The sequence below is a fragment of the Anolis carolinensis genome, chromosome 4 (assembly GCF_035594765.1).
Source record: "Anolis carolinensis isolate JA03-04 chromosome 4, rAnoCar3.1.pri, whole genome shotgun sequence".
NCBI classification, from domain to species: Eukaryota; Metazoa; Chordata; class Lepidosauria; order Squamata; family Dactyloidae; genus Anolis; species Anolis carolinensis.
In genome coordinates, this window is record NC_085844.1 from 18,656,925 (window position 1) to 18,677,800 (window position 20,876).

At 40.4% G+C, this 20,876-nt stretch overlaps 1 protein-coding gene across 3 annotated transcripts in view; it reads right to left on the reverse strand.

Moving 5' to 3' along the window:
• col14a1 (collagen type XIV alpha 1 chain) overlaps positions 1-19,265 on the reverse strand; it is a 132,265-nt gene extending 113,000 nt beyond the window's left edge. For all 3 annotated transcript variants that reach the window (XM_062980055.1, XM_062980053.1, XM_062980054.1), the window contains exons 1-2: positions 19,127-19,265; positions 8,276-8,390 (exon numbers count right to left, since the gene is read on the reverse strand). In XM_062980055.1, coding sequence (XP_062836125.1) covers positions 8,276-8,366 — 91 coding nt within the window. In that variant the 5' untranslated portion in view covers positions 8,367-8,390; positions 19,127-19,265. The remainder of the gene's footprint in view (positions 1-8,275; positions 8,391-19,126) is intronic.
• Positions 19,266-20,876: the final 1,611 nt, after the last annotated feature.

A 20,876-nucleotide genomic window follows, 5' to 3' on the forward strand; every position in this document is an offset into this window, starting at 1 on the left:
ATTATAGCAGTTCTCTGTTCCTATGCACAAATAATTGAACAGTCGCCACTATTTCTGACACTTTTTACTTTTGCATCTTATCTCTCTTTAACTGTTTGAATAGTTTCATCCATCAAGGCTTCTCTTTCTTTTTGGTTGCATATAGTATTGTCTTAAATTGCTCTCTGACAATGTTCCAGACTTTAGTCCTGAGGTCTTCTGGCTCCTAATTAATTATGCTTAATAGTGCAAATCTTTTAGTTTACTTTATTGTTAAATTCTACATAGATGTCATCCAAGTTGTATTTTGACACAATGTTTAATTTGGCATTCTCCTTCACTCTAGTTTTTTTTATATATTATTAGTTTAATCTGCTCTTGGTCTTGTTTTTTCAGAGAGAATGGAGCCTCTCCGTCTTCTACTGCTAAGTTATTTATGCATGCAATTCACATCTTTGGATGCTTGGAAACATATTTGAGATGAACAAATAATTGATGCCCCAGAATTCAGTGAATCACTTCCCTGCTTTCTTTGTTCATCCCAGACCAAATTTTCCTGCACACTTTGGTATTACTCTGTTTCCCTATTTTTTGTGTTCCAATAATATTTGATTATCAACTAGTCTTATTTTAGTGTGAGATCAATTTCAACTTGAACTCCCATGTAGAATCCTCCTCCTTCCTCCTTGAAGTTGGAGCATAAATTTAGATTATAGCTGGGCTCTCCCTGAAGTTTTATGGATATGATACTGTCAGACTTTACATTATATCCCTTGTTTGCTTTTGCTACATCTCTCATTATTAATGCCACACCATTTTCTTCTTGACAATTTCCTGAATTAAATACTTTGGGGGTGGCTAAAAATGTCCAGTTCCTGGGTACATGTTCACTCTGTGTATTTCACTGTTCACTATGTCTAAACTCATCTAATTAATGCTTCTTCTACTATATGTATTGTGCAGTTTGGAATTTTCCTTTCACCTCTTAGCACATCAAAAGCTCAGCTTCCCTTTGGCTTGATTCCACTTGCATTACAATGTTCCCTCACTTATCATGGGGGTTACGTTCCAGGACCACCCACGAAAAGTGCAAATCTGAGAAGTAGGAATGTTATATTTGTGTTGTTTATAATCTCACTGGCAAGTAGCGTTTCTGTCTGCTGCTGCTGCCTTATGAGGCGAAAACAAAGCGACTTCAGCCTCCTTTTCTCTCCCTTCGGCTCTCCTTCCTTCCTTCCTTCCTTCCTTCCTTCCTTCCTTTCTTAGGCTTATCCTTAGTAAGGAAGTAGAAAGAGGGATTTATAATGTTATTTTATGATTTATACTATTATTTTACTTTTAATTTTTCACGAGTCCGCAAAAAGTGAACCGCAAAGTAACGAGGGAACACTGTATTAGCCACAGCACTAATAGTTATCCTCTGCTGTGCCCCAGTAGCTTTTTGAATGTTTTCCAAGCTGGGAGACTCATCTGGTACTATTTCTCATTGCATTTTGGATTGTTCACCATACAGTTTTCAAGAGGTTTCAGGAGTGCTTTACCATTTTCTCTTTCTGTACAGTATTAAGAAGCATAGCTATGATGCCATTACCATTGTCTCTAAAAGATTTTTCAACAGTGCCACCCACAGCTGTTTAACATATTCAGTCTGATTCCTCAGCAAAAACCTATCTGTTATGGGAGATCCTACAAGCAGCAGTTTTACTACCAGCATAGGCCCTTGTCTCATAGGACCACACAATCCAATCACCATTAAAAAGAAGAGCCCTTGGGACAGTGTCTTACCATTCCACTATTCCTTGCTACTCAGACTCCATGCTACTCAAACTACTGGGGGAATACTATTTCCTCCTAACAAAATGTTATTGTGTACCGATGCAGACTTCTTTACATTTTAGTGACTTGGGATGGGATTAATGGGGATGTGCTTGAACACAGAGCTATAAAAGTCTTGGACTATGCACATTTCATCTCTGTTTTCATGTGCCACAACTTTCCAGCTGCCCCACAAAACTAATGCATGCACATTCTTTTAACAAATGGATACAAATTGGGGCTGAGCATCCACCAGAGACAATGAAATAAAAACAAATAATTGGCAAATAAATAAATGAATAACTACTAGAATTTAAACTTCAAGCAGGGCCAACTACTTAAAGTCTTACATTCATAAATTATATTTTCTCATTTATTTGAATACATGATAAAAGTGGTTGCTTTGCAGACTGTACATAGCTTCAAAAAGGAATTTAATATACATGACAGCAACTGAGTGATTTAGGCAAGCAGAGACAAGCCATGTAAGTTTGATAAAGGGAGTGGGAGAGAACAGACGCTATAGAAAAGAAGCTGGGCATTCAGCCTAAGTTTGATCTAACCCATCTGGATTTGAGTCTGTACTCCCAAAAGCTGAGCTATAGGAAGAACAAAATCACAGCCTGGTCTCAGGCTGCTGGCTGATGTTTCAAGAAATTGCTTGACTTCTACACGTCTCTAGGCAGGGAGAAAAACCTCAGGGTGAGGGTTGCTGGAAGATTATTTAGAGAAGGTGTTGGATGTTTGCATTGTGCCATTTGGAACAAACTAGGAGGTGGAATGCCACTATTGTGATTCTAAGTTGCCATATAATTCAGTTAGTTCAGTTTGTCTGGATTCCCTTTCTAGCCATTTCCATTTTCAGCTGTCTGAGAAGCATTTCAGCCAATCATCTCTCAACCCTTGACTGCCTTGCCCTTTTGACATAATCTCCTAGTCTCCAGTTCTGAACAAAAGGCCAGGGAATGAGATTCAGCTGATCTAGCAACCCTACAGTAATACAACTTTTCTAAACTCTAGAGCAGTTCAGGCATTTATGTGATGCTACTGGTACTGTTTGAAAATAACTACACCATGTATTTTATTGACCACATAATTATATTTTCAGTTTCCTATCCTTGAGGCAGCATTACCAAGATAAATCTGCTAAACTTCTATACCTTCCTTGTATTTAAAGCATTATTCAAACTCGCTAAATTAACCTTTGATATAAATTGCCCTGAAACATATGGTTTCGTAAGTATCAGATTAGCAAGCCTGAATGTATCACACTTTAAAAAGAAGATTGTTCCACATGAACAGCTAGCAATTAGAAAGAAAGTTGGCCTGAAATTTCTGCTGTTCTTCATGTTGATTTTTAATACGAAGGACTTTTTATATACTAGAAGGCTGTATTCAACATTTCTAAATAATTGGAAATAATAAACATTCACAAAATGGAGCACGTGCTAAAATGCAGATCATTTAGACTCCTCTGCAAAAGTTGAAATTGTGATCTTTCCATAATCAGGCATCCCCATGACTGCTATCTAGGTGAATAATCAATTAAAACATGGGTGAGTCTGGTACTACTTGCTTTCTTCATAGCAAGGGTGGGCAACCTAGGAATTTCATTAGACTGTAGCTCCCAGTAGATCTAGCTAACACAGGGTTACCAACTTTTGGCCCACTAGTTTTGGATTTCAGCTCCAAGGAGCTCCAGCTAGCTTGGCCAGCATTCAGCAATTCTGGGAGCTGATACACAAAACATCTAGAGAACCAAAGACTTGGAACCACAGAGCTAAGAATCTAACATCTGGATAGCTGTATGTTTCCCATCCTGGGCTTATAGTCTGAGCTCTCCTCTTACTAGTAGGTTTTCTCCCATCTCTTCAGCTTCACAATGCCTTCCTCTTAGATTTGGCAAACCTTACATGAGGCCATGGTACCCTCAGGCATCCATAAAGTGTTTTCCACAGAAGCAACTGGTGGCTTCAATATCAGAGAGACAGTGAACCTATTATTGGTTTTAGTTTTACATTTAAAGGGTTATTCTGTGTGATGAAAACTGGCATAGTGCCAGCCATGGTTAGTGTGTTGGACTACGATACTGGGAGACTAGGGTTCAAATTCTCAATCAGCCTTGGGAACCTGCTGGGTAATCTTCTCAGAGGAAGTTGATGGCAAACCATCTCTGAACAAATCTTTCCTTTTGATAGCTGTGCGTTAAGATTGCTACAAGTCAGAAATTGTTTGAAAGCATGTAACAACAACCAGAGTGCTAAAACTACCCCCTAAAAGGTTCAGAACATTGGATAGTACCTTAAATTTAAGAATACTACCTGGAATAGAGTCTCAACCCCAATGATATGAAGTCATCAGTCATCCCTAATTCTGTGGTAAGCATAACCAGAGAACCAGCATGAACCAACATTATCATCATGCCATGCTTATGACTGATGGCTATCAACAATAGGAAGGAATACCTGACTTGGCTCTTCCTGTCTTGGAAGACTAGCAGATGCTGCCTGTGAAATTATGAAGCAATAGGTTTCTGCACCTATGTCGGAATTTCTATGGATATTGGTAAAATCCATGTGTGCATAAATTTCCTCTGAGATATAACTGAGTTTTGCATTATGATCTGGGCTTTAAACCTTAAAGCTGCCTACCGCACTCAAATATCAATAAGAAATAAAGACACAGAGAAAGAACGTACCAATGATTACTCCAGTTCTTTGAAAATTTGGCTCATTTGGAGAAATATATAATACAAGCTGATATGCTGTACAAGCTACTGGAAATTAGTGTATTAAATTTGTTGTAAAATAACTGAGAATTTATTGTTATTTTAGAAAACTATGTGGGATGGAGCTATAAAAAGCAATACAGTCTTCAAGATGCTAAGAGATGAGGTAAACCAAAGTAGAACGAGCCTACAAGTTTTATGAATAGCACCCAAAGGTTTATGAAAACATGAAAATCTGTTTCCTGTTTGTATTTTGTTCAGCTTGTTTTCCCTCTGTATAGTACTTTAACTAAACTTGGACTGACCACAAATTGATACAGAGATTTTCCAAGGATTTCCCTCCCCCACCTCTCCCCATAGAAAAGAAAGAATGAAATGGCCAAGAGTATACAGATTTATCCAGTTAAAACTGTAAAGCAGAGATGGAAAATGTGTGGTCTTCCAGATCATATAGAACAGGGTGGAAACTGAAAAGCTTTCCAGATCTATTTGAATTTGATTTCCCAGAATTCCTCATCACTAGTGTCAGCAACTGCAATCCAAAAACCTCTGGAGAGCCACACAATTCCCATCCTTTATTAGGACCTCAACTCCCATTATACTTAGTCATCTTAGCAAATGTATGATGAGAATTACAATTGAATAAAACTATGAGGAGCACACATTTCTTGCCATTAGAGTAAAGTAAACTGCCTAGTTACTTAATTAAGTTAAGCAGAGGTGGAGGGACTTGTTTGGAATTATCTGAAATATTGTTTCAACTACTTCATTAGGTAGACATAACTGAGTAACCTCTGGAAGGCCAACTCCTATCCAACCTAATGGAAATGTTATTCACTCATTTTCCAATAAGCAGTAGAATGGACCACCTTCTCCTCATGCAGCTAGTGTTCAGTAAAGTAGATTGGGAAGGGAAGCAGTAGTGTCAAAATTGTGATTAAGTAGTGAGCAGGAATACGTAGCAATTACTAATGACCTCATCACATGGCTCAAAATAAGCATCCTAGGATGCTTAGAGCCAGTTTAGGGAACGGAGCCCCACGGCAGCCATCAGACAACATCACCTGTGGCTCTGCCCCTAATCAGAGTAAAACCATTGCCAGTTGCTTTCCCCAGCAACACGGAAGGCTTCCTGTGTTCTACTGGCTTCAATGGAGCCAGTATGGGGGTTCCCCATGACGACAATGTTTTTCCCATGTGATGGGGAAAGCGTCACGAGAAGGAGCTGTGCATGGGGTGACAGATTCATCCTGATGCTCCCTCAAAGCAAGACACTTTACTTAGTCTTTCTGATAAGGTCACCAGAAAGGAAGGAGGTGGTTCTGTGTGATAGGGTTGAATAAATTTTCCATCTTCTGTAAAGACTGAACCCAATGAAGCCCCAAGCAAAGAAGATGATTCCACCTGTTCTACACCCACCCCCCTTTTGTGGGATTAACTTCATGGTCAACTTCCACCAGAAGTTGTCTATTGCCACATGAGAGGATTTAGAATTTGTAGAGATACCATATTAATCAAATCCATAAATAATCAAATCCACAAAAGTTAAACCCACAATTGTTGAGGGGCACCTGTACTTAACTAAGCAGTGTCCTCTAGCCCAATACTTTCAATCCAATTTTACTGGTTAGCACCTGTTGCAAATCATGGAGGCCATTTCCCTAAAATTCAGGGCACATCAAACTGTTGTTTCCACTCACTCCATGTTTCTGGTGATCTATGTGTTAATAATGAGAAACAGGATACCCGTCCCAACTCTTCCTTGGAACCAGTTCTTGTTTGCAGGAGAGGAATAGAAGATCATTAGCCATCCATAACTGAATACTGGTAGATGGTATTTGGGTTCTTTCCACCCTCCCGGTGTTCACTTTTAGATGAATATCGTTCACATGTCTTTAAAATTTAATAAAATTTGCGTTTCTAAGCTCTGAAGCACAAGTCTGTCTATCACTATAGTTTTTCTGCTCTGACTACTGGAAGGTCTCCAAATTTTAGATTCTTTCCAGTCCTATTTTTGAGATTTAGCAAACTGCAGAAACTGAGGGATTCAGACTGGTTCCTGCCACTAAAGATAGGAAAGTATTCCTTTCCTGAAAAACAGTACACTGGCATAAGTGTTAAATAGCCATCACCAAAAAAAGACACCTTTCCAGACTCCCTAAACCCTTGAGTCATCCAACACAGACAGGAAAAGAAAGACATCATCAGTTACTGAAGTGTTCCTGTGTATGTACTGGAGTGCTACAACACAAGAATCTAGAGGAATTGTGCAGAAAAGTCTTTACATAACTACATATTGGTTACTACATATTCAATTTTTTTGTTCAAATAGAAAGAGAAAAGCCAAGGGGAAAAAACATACCAATCAAATTGCTGAGATCTGACCATGTATGGGCCAAAATAGTTCCTTATAGCAGGTGTTTACTATAGTTATGCAAAGACTGGTGTTCTCACACAAGATAGGACATAAAATTGGAAGAAAGTTGAAAATCTAACTCATGGACAAACACAAGATATTGATTGGAATGACTTCAGGGCCACCAACCTGGAGAGAGAGGGAATCTTTATTTCAGTGGAACACCTTTACAGCCTGTGGAATAAAATCTCACTTCTTGCAAAAAAGAGAAATAATCAGTCTAGAATCAGTCATGTTACGCTGATAAATATCAGAAGCTCAAGCTTGTTAAGTGATTTTGCAGGAATGCACAAATGAATGGCCAGCAGCAACATTAAGTCATTCATCCAAGAAGGAGGCTAGAGACAAGTTCAGCATAAGCAGGTCATACCAGACTTGGCTATTTTTCAGAGTTGTTGTTATTGCTCCAGAAACAGAATTTTTGATGACAGATATGGAAGGTGGTCTGAAATGTTCCATTTAGGAACTAAAACATATTCTGTCAAGAAAGACTATCTCTGCTTTTCTAAAAACAGCTTTTCTTAATTGTTTAAACTGTGGAGCAAGAAGGTTAGCTAATGCAGAAATTCATTCTACCTGCTCCTATAATACTTTCCTTTCCACCTATATTTTTCATAAACCACAACTATGAATAGGTTATGCACACCCTACCTTCATAAAGTTGTAATGCTGCACTGCACAATATTTTAGGGTCAAGGCCTCTAAATTTAAATTAATTTTAAAGAAATGTATGGGCAATATAGCACCAAACAGAATGTGATAATGTAGCAGATTACATTCAAAGGATTAAATTAGGAATTTATAGGGAAACATTCATTGTTTCATTTTACTTCATTTTGTTTAACAACTAACTAGAATTCATCCTTGAAGTCTATTGTATTTGTTCTATGTGTTGTATTTGTTAAAATAGTTAAACCAGCTGTTAAGGAGACAAAGAAAAATGATCAGTTATTGAAAGCACAGGCTAGAAAACACAAATTTGATCAATATGGGATCATGCATTAAACCAGCAAAGATTGCATACATTCCACGCCCCTGTCACAGAACTGGCAAACGTAGCATCCACAATAATTCATGAAAGCATAGCAATAGAAAATAGAATAAATGCACTCTTTCTCATCGAAGAAAGTTCCACATGCAGTCAGAAATGGAATAAAAATGGTGGCGTGAGAACTGTTCCAGATTTGATACAGCCTTTCCAATGTAGCTGACAAAAGAGTCCTAGTTTGTATGAACAATGCAACACATATATTTTGTGTACAAGAGACTGCTAGTTTGCCCTTCTGCACATCAGAGAGATCAGATGAAATAAAATGAGTTGTTTTGGATAAATTTACCTTGACCTTGGACATGACTGAATAAATGAGCTGCAACTGCTATGAAGACAAAGAGTGTGTTGGACTGAAGATGAATCTTCATTCTCGCCATTGTAGTTGTGTAGCATCAACACACCTGCAAAAATATAGACATATTTATAAGCAGATCACGATTTCAGGATTAAGTTCTGCAAATTAAGATTCTGAGCAATGCTGGAAGCCTAGCTTTTGGATATAAAGTACAAGAAGGGTCTATCAATGTGGTTCTATTTTGAGTGAGTATGGGGCAGGGTTAGTTTGCAGTCTGAATTTCATTGCTTTTCAGAATTAAGCTCTAATATTGCCTAAATTTTGCTTTGGGGAAGTGTGTGTGTGTGGGGGGGGTCTATTTGGGCAATACATTAAGAAAAGTGATGTGAAATAGTAATACCTTGTAGTAATGCCCTGTGATTGTATTTATTTATGTATTAAAGGGAGCCCGCAATGGCACAACAGATTAAACTTCTGAGCTGCTGAACTCGCTGACTGAACTTGCTGACTGAAAAGTCAGTGGTTTGAATTCGGGGAGTTGGGTGAGCTCCCATTGTTAGCCCCAGCTTCTGCCAACCTAGCAATTTAAAAACATGCAGATGTGAGTAGATCAACAGGTACCACTCCAGTGGGAAAGTCATGGTGGCCACATGACCTTGGAGGCATCTACAGACAATGCTGGCTCTTTGGCTTAGAAATGGAGTTGAGCACCACCCCCCAGATTCAGACACAACTAGACTTTACTTTTAACCATTCTCAAAAAAAGTATATTCCTACTTATATTTATAATCTTAAGGAGTACCTTGTGTCTCAAATCAATCTATCTATCTATCTATCTATCTATCTATCTATCTATCTATCTATCGGGGTTTACAAACCAAGCTATCCTTTTCCAGCTAAATGTATCCTCCCTATTATATGCAAGTGTGAGAACACACATTTGCCCTCAGTTTGACAATAGCTACAATAGTGGCGACATATAGTTTTAATTTCTTCATGCAAAAATGCTCGATGGTCCAACAATATGTTCGAGCTGTGCCTGGACCATATCCCTTTGGACTCAGGAGGTGTTTCTTATGATGAATGATCCCTACATACAAACCTCCATGAATACAGAAATCTATTACATACAACAAAGTTCATAATTCTGCTTGGTAAAAGAGAAGGAAGTAGGAATAAAGCTAAATCATAACAATGTGTTGTCGAAGGCTTTCATGGCCAGGATCACTGGGTTGTTGTATGTTTTCTGGGCTGTATGGCCATGTTCCAGAAGTATTCTCTCCTGACGGTTTGCCCACATCTATGGCAGGCATCCTCAGAGGTTGTGAAGTATGGAGAAACTAAGCAAAGCCCCTTCTTTGCTTAGTTTCTCCATACCTCACAACCTCTGAGGATGCCTGCCATAGATGTTGGCGAAATGTCAGGAGAGAATACTTCTGGAACATGGCCATACAGCCCAGAAAACATACAACAACCCTAAATCATTACAGTGGGATTAATTCAATAAAGCAGTAGTTCCCAACCTTTGGGCCTCCAGGTGTTTTGGACTTCAGCTCCCACAGTTCCTAACAGCTGGTAAGATGGCTGGGATTTCTGGGAGTTGAAGTCCAAAACACCTGGAGGCCCAAAGGTTGGGAACCACTGCAATAAAGGGAGCCATGGCCCTGAGCTTAATCTCAACAAGTGGGTTGTTAACTGGGATGTTTATAGGTCTCCCATTCATAGTGTTGCTGAAAATCAAAGCTGATTTGAAGGCACACAACGATAACAAAGAAGGAGAGTTGGATAACATACCGCAGTAAGGTCATCTTATAATCTCCTACAGTGAGGTAGGATATCATAGGATAGTTGTCTGGATGAAGGCAACCTCACTCTCCGAAAAAGCTGTCTAGTAATAGAGTGTATTAAACATCATAAATAGCACTTTGGTTCTGCTTGAACAGTCATGGATCAATTTTATGTAACCCTTTGGGTTTGGAGTTTGGTGAAAGGGCTCTAGTGTTGTAGTTCAGAAGTTTGCACTACAGCTTCCTAAAGAAAATCTTGAGTTCCTCACCAAATTACAGATTCCAGGATTCCCAGGATGGAGTCATGATATTTAAAAGTAATATAAAAGTGCTATAACCATATACTGTAACTAATCTGTGAACTATAAGAAGAGAAACATTGGCCCACTGACAGATAAGACCTTGGCAGCACTAGTTCAAATCAGATTGATTGATTGATTGATTGATTGATACACACACACACACAATAAGGTATCTTTGCTTTTCTAACTGGATATACCAAGTTGTCCAGGCTTAGAAATCTGCTCTCAAAATTGATACAGGATTCCAGAAGGAAAGCTAGTGAAAACCTGAATCAAAAGTGGAAAGAAGGATGTCTGTTTTTACCATTTCTATTATATTATTAGAGCCAGGAGATAGAGAATGTTCTTTAATTAGATAGTCATAACAGTTTCATACCAGTTTAGTTGCCATGGTTTTTCATATTGCATTCTGGGATTAATACATGGGATAGTGAAATATTTACAATTATCTGTTAAATTACTTTGGTACACTCCTCTGGACTATACCACTAGAGTGCACTAATAGGAAATTCTAAGTACTTCACCAAATTATACATCCCACGATTACATAGGATGGAGACACAACAGTTCTAGTTGTATTCAGTTTACTATTAACAAATAATATAGTGCCGATACACTCTGAATTGAATTTATTTGGGCACTGCATTCCAAATACATTGTGTAATTCCAGAGCTCTCCTACATGTAATGGCAATATAATTCAGAACAAATAAGGGACACCTGTGTATTGTACCTGATTCAGTGCCTGCTCTTGAAAGCCAGCTAAGACCAACACTAGCCACATGTTGCTATATGGATCCTCACAACAGAGACCAGAACAAAAAGGGGAAAGGGGTTGCATTTCTCTGTACATCTGCCCAGCAGTCATGTTTTCACACAGTGGCCACACAGGAGAGATATTTAGCTGTGTGCACATGTTCTGGGAGCAGGCCAGCCATGGGTGACTGGATGGGAATGCAAAGCAGATGGCTGCAAGCAGAATGAACAAATCCAACAGACTCTATGGACTCTAGATCATACCCTTTGGGTTTTCTAACCCCTGTAACATTATTGATTCTCCACTCACCATCAAATTACCAGCAGAAGAACACTCATCACATTAGTTACAGCTGTGTGGTGGAAGAGAATGCAAGAGCTTTGGACACTGCTTTTAAATAACAATTCATAAATGGTAATTACGAAGGCCCAAAATAATGAGTTGCCAAGATCAATAGAGTTTTAAACTTTCAAATTAACCTTTTGTCATCCCTTTCTTCTGAAATATTTACCTCTACATTTAGTTTATATCCTGCTTTTCTCCCATATGGGACCCAAAGCCTAATTACGGTATCTAAAGTAATGAAAATGGGTCTTATTTAGTTCCTTAAAAACACAAATCAGAATGCAAAAAGGTGCTGGCCTATGGCACAAGACACACCTATACAAGTAAGTAGAAATTGAAACATGTGATGTTATTCCTATTTGATTGTGATTAGGAAGGGAATGCCATAATATTTGGGTGTTCCAACTGAGAAGCCCCTTCCACAAGTTCTTTGTTGGTAGTTGAACCCTGAATAGCATTTCATTTGAAGAACAGACCCGATAAATATGTTCATATGAGTGGAAATGACTTAAATTAGAGGTTCTCAAACATTTTCACTTGTGGAGCCCTTTTTGAAGCAAAAGTTTCTTGTGGAACCCCAATAAATGTTTATATATTATATTATAGTAAAGGTAAAGGTTTTCCTGACATTAGGTTTAGTCGTGCCCGACTCTGGAAGTTGGTGCTCATCTCCATTTCTAACCCAAAGAGCTGCCATTGTCTGTAGACACCTCCAAGGTCATGTGGCCGGCATGACTGCATGAAGCACTCTTACTTTCCCACTGGAGCAGTACCTATTGATTTACTGACATGTGCATATTTTTGAACTGCTAGGATGACAGAAGCTGGGGTTAACAGCAGGAACTCACTCCACTCCCAGGATTCGAACTGCTGACCTTTTGGTCAGCAAGTTCAGCAGCTCAGCGGTTTAACTTGCTGTGCCACTGGAGGCTCCATATTATATTTTATATATATTTTATTATATGTCAGTAATAGGATTAACCCCAGGGGCCATCCAATCCAACCCCCTTCTGCCACGCAGGAAAATGCAATCAAAGTACCCCCAACAGATGGCCATTCAGCCTTTGTAGTAGTAGTAGTAGTAGTAGTAGTAATAACAGTAATAGAAATAGGAGCAGAAATCCCAGTGGCCATCCAATTCAACTTCCTTCTGGCTTTTAGGAAAAGCACAATCAACTTACCCCCTGAGCAGTGGGAGGAAAATAGGGTTTCCCAAGGGCTCCCCAGAGCACACTTTGAGAACCGCTGGCCTAAATTAATGGTGAGACTTTTCCCAGTTCTCCAAATGCGATGAAACTGTGACTCCCAGTATTCCTCAACATTGGCTATGTTGCTTAGGGTTCCTGGGAACTGCAGTTCAACAACACCTATAGAATTGCACAATTTTCATATTTTACCTAAATCTCATAGTTAACTTCAAACAGATTTATTGCGTCAGTGGAACTTAGATAAGTCTTGATTTACTAAATTTCCATTGATTCAATGGATTTAACTAGTCAAACTAATAATGAATATTCTATGAAATAGTCTCACCAAAACAACTTAACTCTTTAATGATAACAGCCACTTTGAAATTTGCTCATGGACAGATTGAAAACCAATAAAAACTGTAAAACACTGGAGTCATTTGCATGGGACACGTCACTTTATTAACACCTAAAATAGACATAAAGTTAAAGGGCAGAAATTAGAAATCTTGCTAATGGCATCATGCCAGTGACTATCAAAATATTTCCAATGCTCTGGAGGAAAGTATTCTATATTTATCTATACTGTGGAATCTCCTCATTGAAGTGATGTAGATTTTCTGAAAGAAGTAGAACTGGAAAGTATATGCTCTACTTATCAATTCCATTTCATGCTGAGGAAAATGTAATTCATCACAACTAGTTGAACATTTCACTGTAGAATGGATGCAAGGCTGCATACAAGCTATTCCCATTTTGTCTTGACTTGTGATTGATTAAGAAGCAAGAAACATTGGATACAGAACGAAACTTAGCAATGCATTCATTTGTTAATCTATTCTGTGTCAATGCTTATTTCCTTAACAGAATAACTAAAAGCTCCTGCCCTATATTATCCCTGAAAAAATGAATGAGTTCAATACAGCAGCCCAGACACCTATGGATAAATGTAGATATATGTGGTGTGGGAAATATTCCATGCAAAAATAATCAACTTTGGAAAAATTTCCAAAAATATTTCTGTTTTGGAAATTTCCCCACTCTACATCTCTGCTCATTGCCAAAAGAAGAATAAGAAAAATGTCCAACCCAGGAGTTGACTGTCCCAAAAAGTTTTCAGGAGGTACATATCAGATATACATACTGTGTGTGTGTGTGTGTGTGTGTGTTGTTGTTGTTGTTGTTTTCTTTCACAAATAGGAAGACAACATATGGAGACATGTGATGGTGGAAAATGAGGTTGGAGTGACCCTCTGCATCTTCCCAGGCAAAGAGCAGGAGGGAAAGAATATTTAAATTTCTTCACATATTCCCAGTTCTGCAATAGCTGTGAGAGTGAAGTCTGGAAATTAGCAGCCATACTACGAAGACCTATAGGTGTGCACACCATCACCACCGCCAAACAAACAAACTAGATTAATTGCCATATTTACTCAAATCTAATGCTTACCTTTTTGGCTAAATTACATAGTCAAAAGTGAGGTGTGCATTATATTTGGTGGCATTAGATTTGCACACGTAAGTCCACCTTTGCCCTTCCATGAGGCTGAGGCTGGCAAACTCACCAGCCTGATGGAGGGGCATGGCTTCCCAACTGACCTCATTCATGCGGCCTTCAAAGCCTCCCCCTTGGTTTTGAAGGCCTCAGGCCTTAGTTGGGAAGCTGCTATGCAGATATCAGGCTGAGGATGGAGCCTTTGCCAGCCTTGGCCTCATGGAAGGGCATGACTTCCCCTTGCATGTCAATCATTGTGAGGCAGGAAGCAGAATGGCCAACAGACAATAGGAAGTCAAGTATTACAGTTGACAACAAATAATTTTTTGGGGGTTTGTTTTTTTTGGTTTTTTTGTTTTGTTTTTTTGCATGCACACCTTCAGAATTGAGGTGTGCATTACAATCAATGGAGTATCGTACTTCAGTAAATATGGCAATTTAAATGTCTGTAATATGCAATATCATTTTCAGTCACTAGATGGCTGATGTTCCAAGCCAACAGGGGAGGGAATTGTGTTGTCGAAGGCTTTCATGGCCAAGATCACTGAGTTGTTGTATGTTTTCCGGGCTGTATGGCCATGTTCTAGAAATATTCTCTCCTGACGGTTTGCCCACATCTATGGCAGGCATCCTCAGAGGTTGTGAGGTATGGAGAAACTAAGCAAGGAAGGTTTATATATATCTGTGGAAAGTCCAGGGTGAGAGAAGAACTCTTTGTCAGTTGGAGGCCAGTGTGAATGTTGGAGTTAATCACCTCAATTAGCATTGAATAGCTTCATCTCCTGGCTTCCTGCCTGGGGGCATCCTTTGTTCAGAGTCATTAACTGCCCTTGGTTCCCATGTCTGGTTTTCAGAGTGTTGCTTCTTATTTACTGTTCTGATTTTTGAGTTTTTTAATACTGGTAGCCAGATTTTGTTCATCTTCATGGTTTCCTCCTTTCTGTTGAAGTTGTCCACATGCTTGTGAATTTCAATGGCTTCTCTGTGTAGTCTGACATGATAGTTGTTGGAGTGGTCAAGCATTTCTGTGTTCTCAAATAATATACTGTGTCCAGATTGGTTCATCAAGTGCTCTGCTATGGCTGATTTCTCTGGTTGAGTTAGGGGAGGGAATTTATTTTTCAAAGGGACTCAAAGCAATTCCACGTGGTAGGTACAGTAGGGCATGGAAAGAAAAAGGACATTGGGTATATCGATAATGAGAGAGAAGCAAATGATTTGGTTCTGAATGGATACCAAAGTGTGAGAATGGAACTACCAAGTCTATAGTTGTATGAACCCAGCAAATAAGAGAACACAGGCAAAGTGTCCTTCATTTGGTGTGGAAGGAAAAGAACCCTGCAAACTCTACAAATGTCAATATATGATGTAGTAGTTAATGTTGGGATAAGATCAAAGAAATGAAGGGACAAATCTCCCTAATCATGACTCATTCGCACCCTGGCCTACCTCATAGCAACACTGCCAGATAAAAAGATGTGAAGGACAACTGCAAATGAGTTTCATGAAGAACAAATGCAAAACACAAAAGAATTAAATAGAGAATCACTGAGAAGGTGAATAGTAAAGGAAGATGGAAATGAAAAGACCATTTTCCACTAGCAATGACTGACTGGATCCATTTTTGCATTCCCGTCTCAGAAATATGAATACTCAGCCTGATGGCAAGAATGCACATTTAGCTTAAAGACTCACCCATTTTCCACTTTCTGCTCAGATTTAACAACATTCACAGACTGCCGACCAAAAAAGAAAGAATAGAAAAGTTTCCACACATGATGCTCAAAGAGGTTAAGGCATTTATACCACATGTTGTAAAATATAAAAGCCTACGTTGGCAAGGACTTCTTTCAGTTTCAAAATGACTTTCCTCTGCTTCTGCACATAGCATTAACAATATTTCTGTCATGCACACAAAAGGGAGAAAAAAAGCTCCAAGGTAGACTCAGATTAAGGATCTTGCATCTATATGACAAGTGAATTGATTCTTCTGCACATGCTCACTGGTACAGTTCCTTTTCTTTATCTCATCACTGATACCATTGAGATTTTCCACAGCTTGGCTCAGTTACTAGACTGCAGTAAAAGAGGACTTAGAAGGCAGTTATTAAAAGAACTAGGCAAGAGCCTGAAGTGTAAAGACATATCACTGAGTACAGTTAGGATAGTCCATGCCATCGCATTTCCCATTTCTATATATGGCTGTGAAAACTGGATAGTGAAGAATGCAAATAGGAAGAATAATCATTTGATATATTTCTGGAGAAGAGCTCTGTGGATACCATGGATTGCTTTTAAAAAAGGAAAGAAACCCAGAAAAATGGGTCCTAGAGCAAATCAGGCCTGAATTTTCCCTAGAGCCAAGATGACTAAAGTGAGACTGTTGTGCTTTGGCCATATCATAAGACATGACTCACTAGAAAAGACAATAATACTTGGAAAAGAGAAACACTGCTCTCTAGACAGAATAGATTCAAACCAGGGAAGCAACAGCTCTGAGTCTGCAAGACTTCTGACAGCAGGGAAAGATGTGAAGGACTGTTGCATATATTGCATAATCCTCCAAGTATTTGCCACCTGAAACACTTTCCTCACTCTCCTTCACAGCCTGTGTGGTCGCTAGCCTTGGGTCTAATTAAAGCCTTGTTTATTTATTGTGTCAAAAGCAAATTGAGGGTAGAGTTATCATGTATTTAAAAACACAAAGTTAAAAACTTGGCATACTAAATGTCCTTTGACCAGAAGCTGGCCACTTGGAGTGCCTCTGGTGTCGCTGTAAGAAAGTCCTCTATTGTGCATGTGGCAGGGCTCAGGCTGCATTGTAGTAGGTGGTCTGTGATTTGCTCTTCTCTACACTTGCATGTCGTGGACTCCACTTTGTAGCCCAATTTCTGAAGATTGGCTCTGCCACTCATGATGCAAGAGCACGATCTGTTCAGGGCCTTCCAAGTCACCCAGTCTTCTGTGTGCCTGAGGGGAGTCTCTCATCCAGTATCAGCCATGGCTTGAGGTTCTGGATATTAGCCTGCCACTTTTGGACTCTCATTTGCTGATGTGTTTCTGCGAGTATCTCTGTAGATCTTAGAAAGCTATTAAAGCTCAGAGAGCATGGGAAAGAATTCTGTTGACAGATGTCCCACTATCGAGATGATGATGCTGCCATCTGATACACTTGCTCACTCTGCCCAACAGCAGAGCCAGTATGGATGCAGTCTTCAAGTAAGATCAAAGCCTCTGGGACCTTGTGGAAGGATACAGCTGGACCTGGCCCTGCTCCTCATAGGTATGGAGTGGTAACATCTCCCCACACAATCTGCTACCTGAGGCACTGGTTTCACTCAGGCCCGATTTGGTCATGATCCCTGGGATCAGGCTTGAGGTTCATCTGCACTGTAGAATTCATGCAGTGTAATTGCCATTTGTAGTTTGTTTGTTTTTTTAATCATGTCAGAAGCTAATTGAGGCAAGTCGCTTTTGGTATGAGAGAACTGGCCATCTTCAAAGACATTGCCCAGGGGACGTCCAGATGTGCCCCTGCATGGGAAGCTGGAGCTGACAGGCGGGAGCTCACCCTGCGCCCCAGATTCAAACTGCCAAATTTTGGTCAGCAGTTTATCTGGCACAAGGGTTTAACACATTGCACCACTCCATCTAGTTTGGTGTGGCACCAGCACTCTTTGTCAAGGAAGGCTGAAGACCTAGTAAAACTATATCTACCATTATTCCATAGCATTGAGCTGTGGTGGCAGCTAAAGTGGTGTCAAACTGCTTTAATTCAACAGTGTAGATGCACCTTAAGAAACCTCACAGCTATGTTGCCCAGCCAGCCTGGCAAGTCCCCCTCCTTTCCCCTTCTCTTTTCTTCCATCTCCCTCCAGCAGATCTCCTTTGTTCGGAGGTGTTAGTTGGCCCTGATTGTTTTCTGACTGGAATTCCCTGACTTCTGAATGTTGTCCTTTAATTACTGTCCTAATTTTAGCGTTTTTAAAAAATACTGGAGACTAACTCAACCAGAGAAATCATCCATAGCAGAGCCCTTGATGAACCCACCTGGACACAGCATATTATCTGAGAACACAGAAATGCTGGTCCACCAAGTCAGAGGACACAGAGAAGCCATTCAAATCTACAAGCATATTATGGACAATTTCAACAGAAAGGAGCAAACCATGAAAATGAACAATATCTGGCTATGAGTATTTAAAAAACTCTCAAACCAGGATAGTAAATGAAGAACAACGCTCTGAAAACAGGTGAATTCCAGACAGAAAACAATCAGGGCCAACTAACACCTCCAAACAAAGGATTCCCCAAGGCAATAAGCAGGCAGACCTTGAAGCTGAAAGGCTTTTCAGTGCTAATCAAGGTGGCCAATTGCAACATTCACACCTGCCTCCAACAGACAATCGTTCTTTCTTCCAACCTGGACTTTCCACAGATACATAAACCCCACTTGCCTAGTTTCCAACAGACCTCACAGCAGGGTTGTTGTATGTCTTTCGGGCTGTGTGGCCATGTTCCAGAAGTATTCTCTCCTGACGTTTTGCCCACATCTGTGGCAGGCATCCTCAGAGGTTGTGAGGTATGGAAAAACTAAGCAAGGACTGTTTATATATATCTGTGGGAAGTCCAGGGTGAGGGAAGAACTCTTGTCAGTTGGAAGCCAGCTTAAATGTTCCAAACCTCACAACCTCCGAGGATGCCTGCTATGGATATGGCTGAAACGTCAGGAGAGAATGCTTCTGGAACACAGCCATACAGCCCGGAAAACTCACAGCAACCCAGTGATTCCGGCCATGAAAGCCTTCGACAGCACGATTTTGTCGCACCTTAGAAACGGAGAGGACGAAGTTGGACGCATAGACTAACAAACTCAATTTCTTCCAAGCAAGTCGCTTCTGAGGTCCAAATCCAAACCCTGACCTCTCTTTTCCTTCCCTTCCCCTTCTTTCCCCTCCTTCCTTCCTTACCTTTCCTCGGCTCCCTTGGGCTGGCCAGGTGTGCAGGCCGGGCGAGGCGCAGCGGGCGGAGCGGGAGCGTCCTGGGTCTGCACTCTGCCGGCGGAGAGAGGCTTCGCTCCGGGAGAGAGAAGGAGGCAGGCAGGCGAGGAAGGAGGAGGAGGAGGAGGAGGAGGGGTCCCGCCCCACAGACCCATCTGCCCAGGGAAGGAGGGGAGGGGTCTGCACAAGAGCTGCGTGGCGCGGAGGCAAGGCTCCACGGGGGCGCCTTGGAGTATTTCTTTCCCAAGAGAAACTTGTAAGATTCATGGGGTCTCCATCAGATCACAGGCGACTTGAAGAGCATGGAAGGGGTCTCTACGCCCCAATTCTCTCTCCCCCCCCCAATATCCCTCTTTCTCTCCTCTTCACAAACTTTCTAATTCACACAGAGTCTTCTTCACACTTGCACACTTCTTCACAAACACCTTCTTTCTCTTTCTTACACACATTCCTTCTCCAGCTCGCTTTTCCCGCTTTCTCTCACACATTCATTTCTTCATACATTCTAGTTCTCTCTTAAGGTAAAGGTAAAGGTTTTCCCCTGACGTTAAGTCCAGTTGTGTCCAACTCTGGGGTTTGGTGCTCATCTCCATTTCTAAGTCAAAGAGCCGGCATTGTCCGTAGACACCCCCAAGGTCATGTGACCAGCATGACTGCATGGAACGCCGTTACCTTCCCTATTGCAGTACCTATTGATCTACTCACATTTGCATGTTTTTGAACTGCTAGGTTGGCAGAAGCTGGAGCTAACAGCGGGCGCTCACTCCGCTCCCCGGGTTTGAACCTGGGATCTTTCAGTCTGCAAGTTTAGCAGCTCAGCACTTTAACACGCTGAGCCACCGGAGGCTCATTTCACACATTTCACCACCAACTCTTTTTCTCTCACACACACAGGCATTCACTTTTTCACAAACCTTCTCTCTCACACACTTCACAAACTCTCTGTCTTACACACATCCACTTTTTCACAAACTCTCTCCTACATTTCACCACCAACTCTCTTTCTCTCTCACACACACACACACATTCACTTCTTCATAAACTCTCTCTGACTTATACACACACTTCACCAATTCTTTCTTTTTCTCACACACATTCATTTCTTCACAAACTCTTTTTCAATGTCTCTCTCACACACTCAGTCATTCACAAACTCTTTGTCTTACACACACACTTCACTTTGTCACAGACTCTCTCTCTTACACACATTTCACCACCAACTCTTTTTCTCTCTCTCACACACACACATTCACTTCTTCATAAACTCTCTCTCTCTGTCTTATATATACACTTCACCAATTCTTTCCTTTTCTCACACACATTCACTTCTTCACACTCTTTTTCAATGACTCTCTCACACACTCAGTTCTTTACAAACTCTTTGTCTTACACACACACACACACTTCACTTTGTCACAGACTCTCTCTCTTACACACATTTCACCACCAACTCTTTTTCTTTCTTTCTCACACACATTCACTTCTTCCTAAACACTTTCACTCTCTGTCACACACACTTCTTCACAACCCCTTTCTCTCTCTTACACACATTTCACTACCAACTCTCTTTTTCTCTCTCTCACACATTCATTTCTTCATAAACTCTGTCTCTGTCTTATATATACACTTCACCAATTCTTTTCTTTTCTCACACACATTCACTTCTTCACAAACTCTCTTTTTCACTGTCTCTCACACATGCAGTTCTTCACAAACTCTG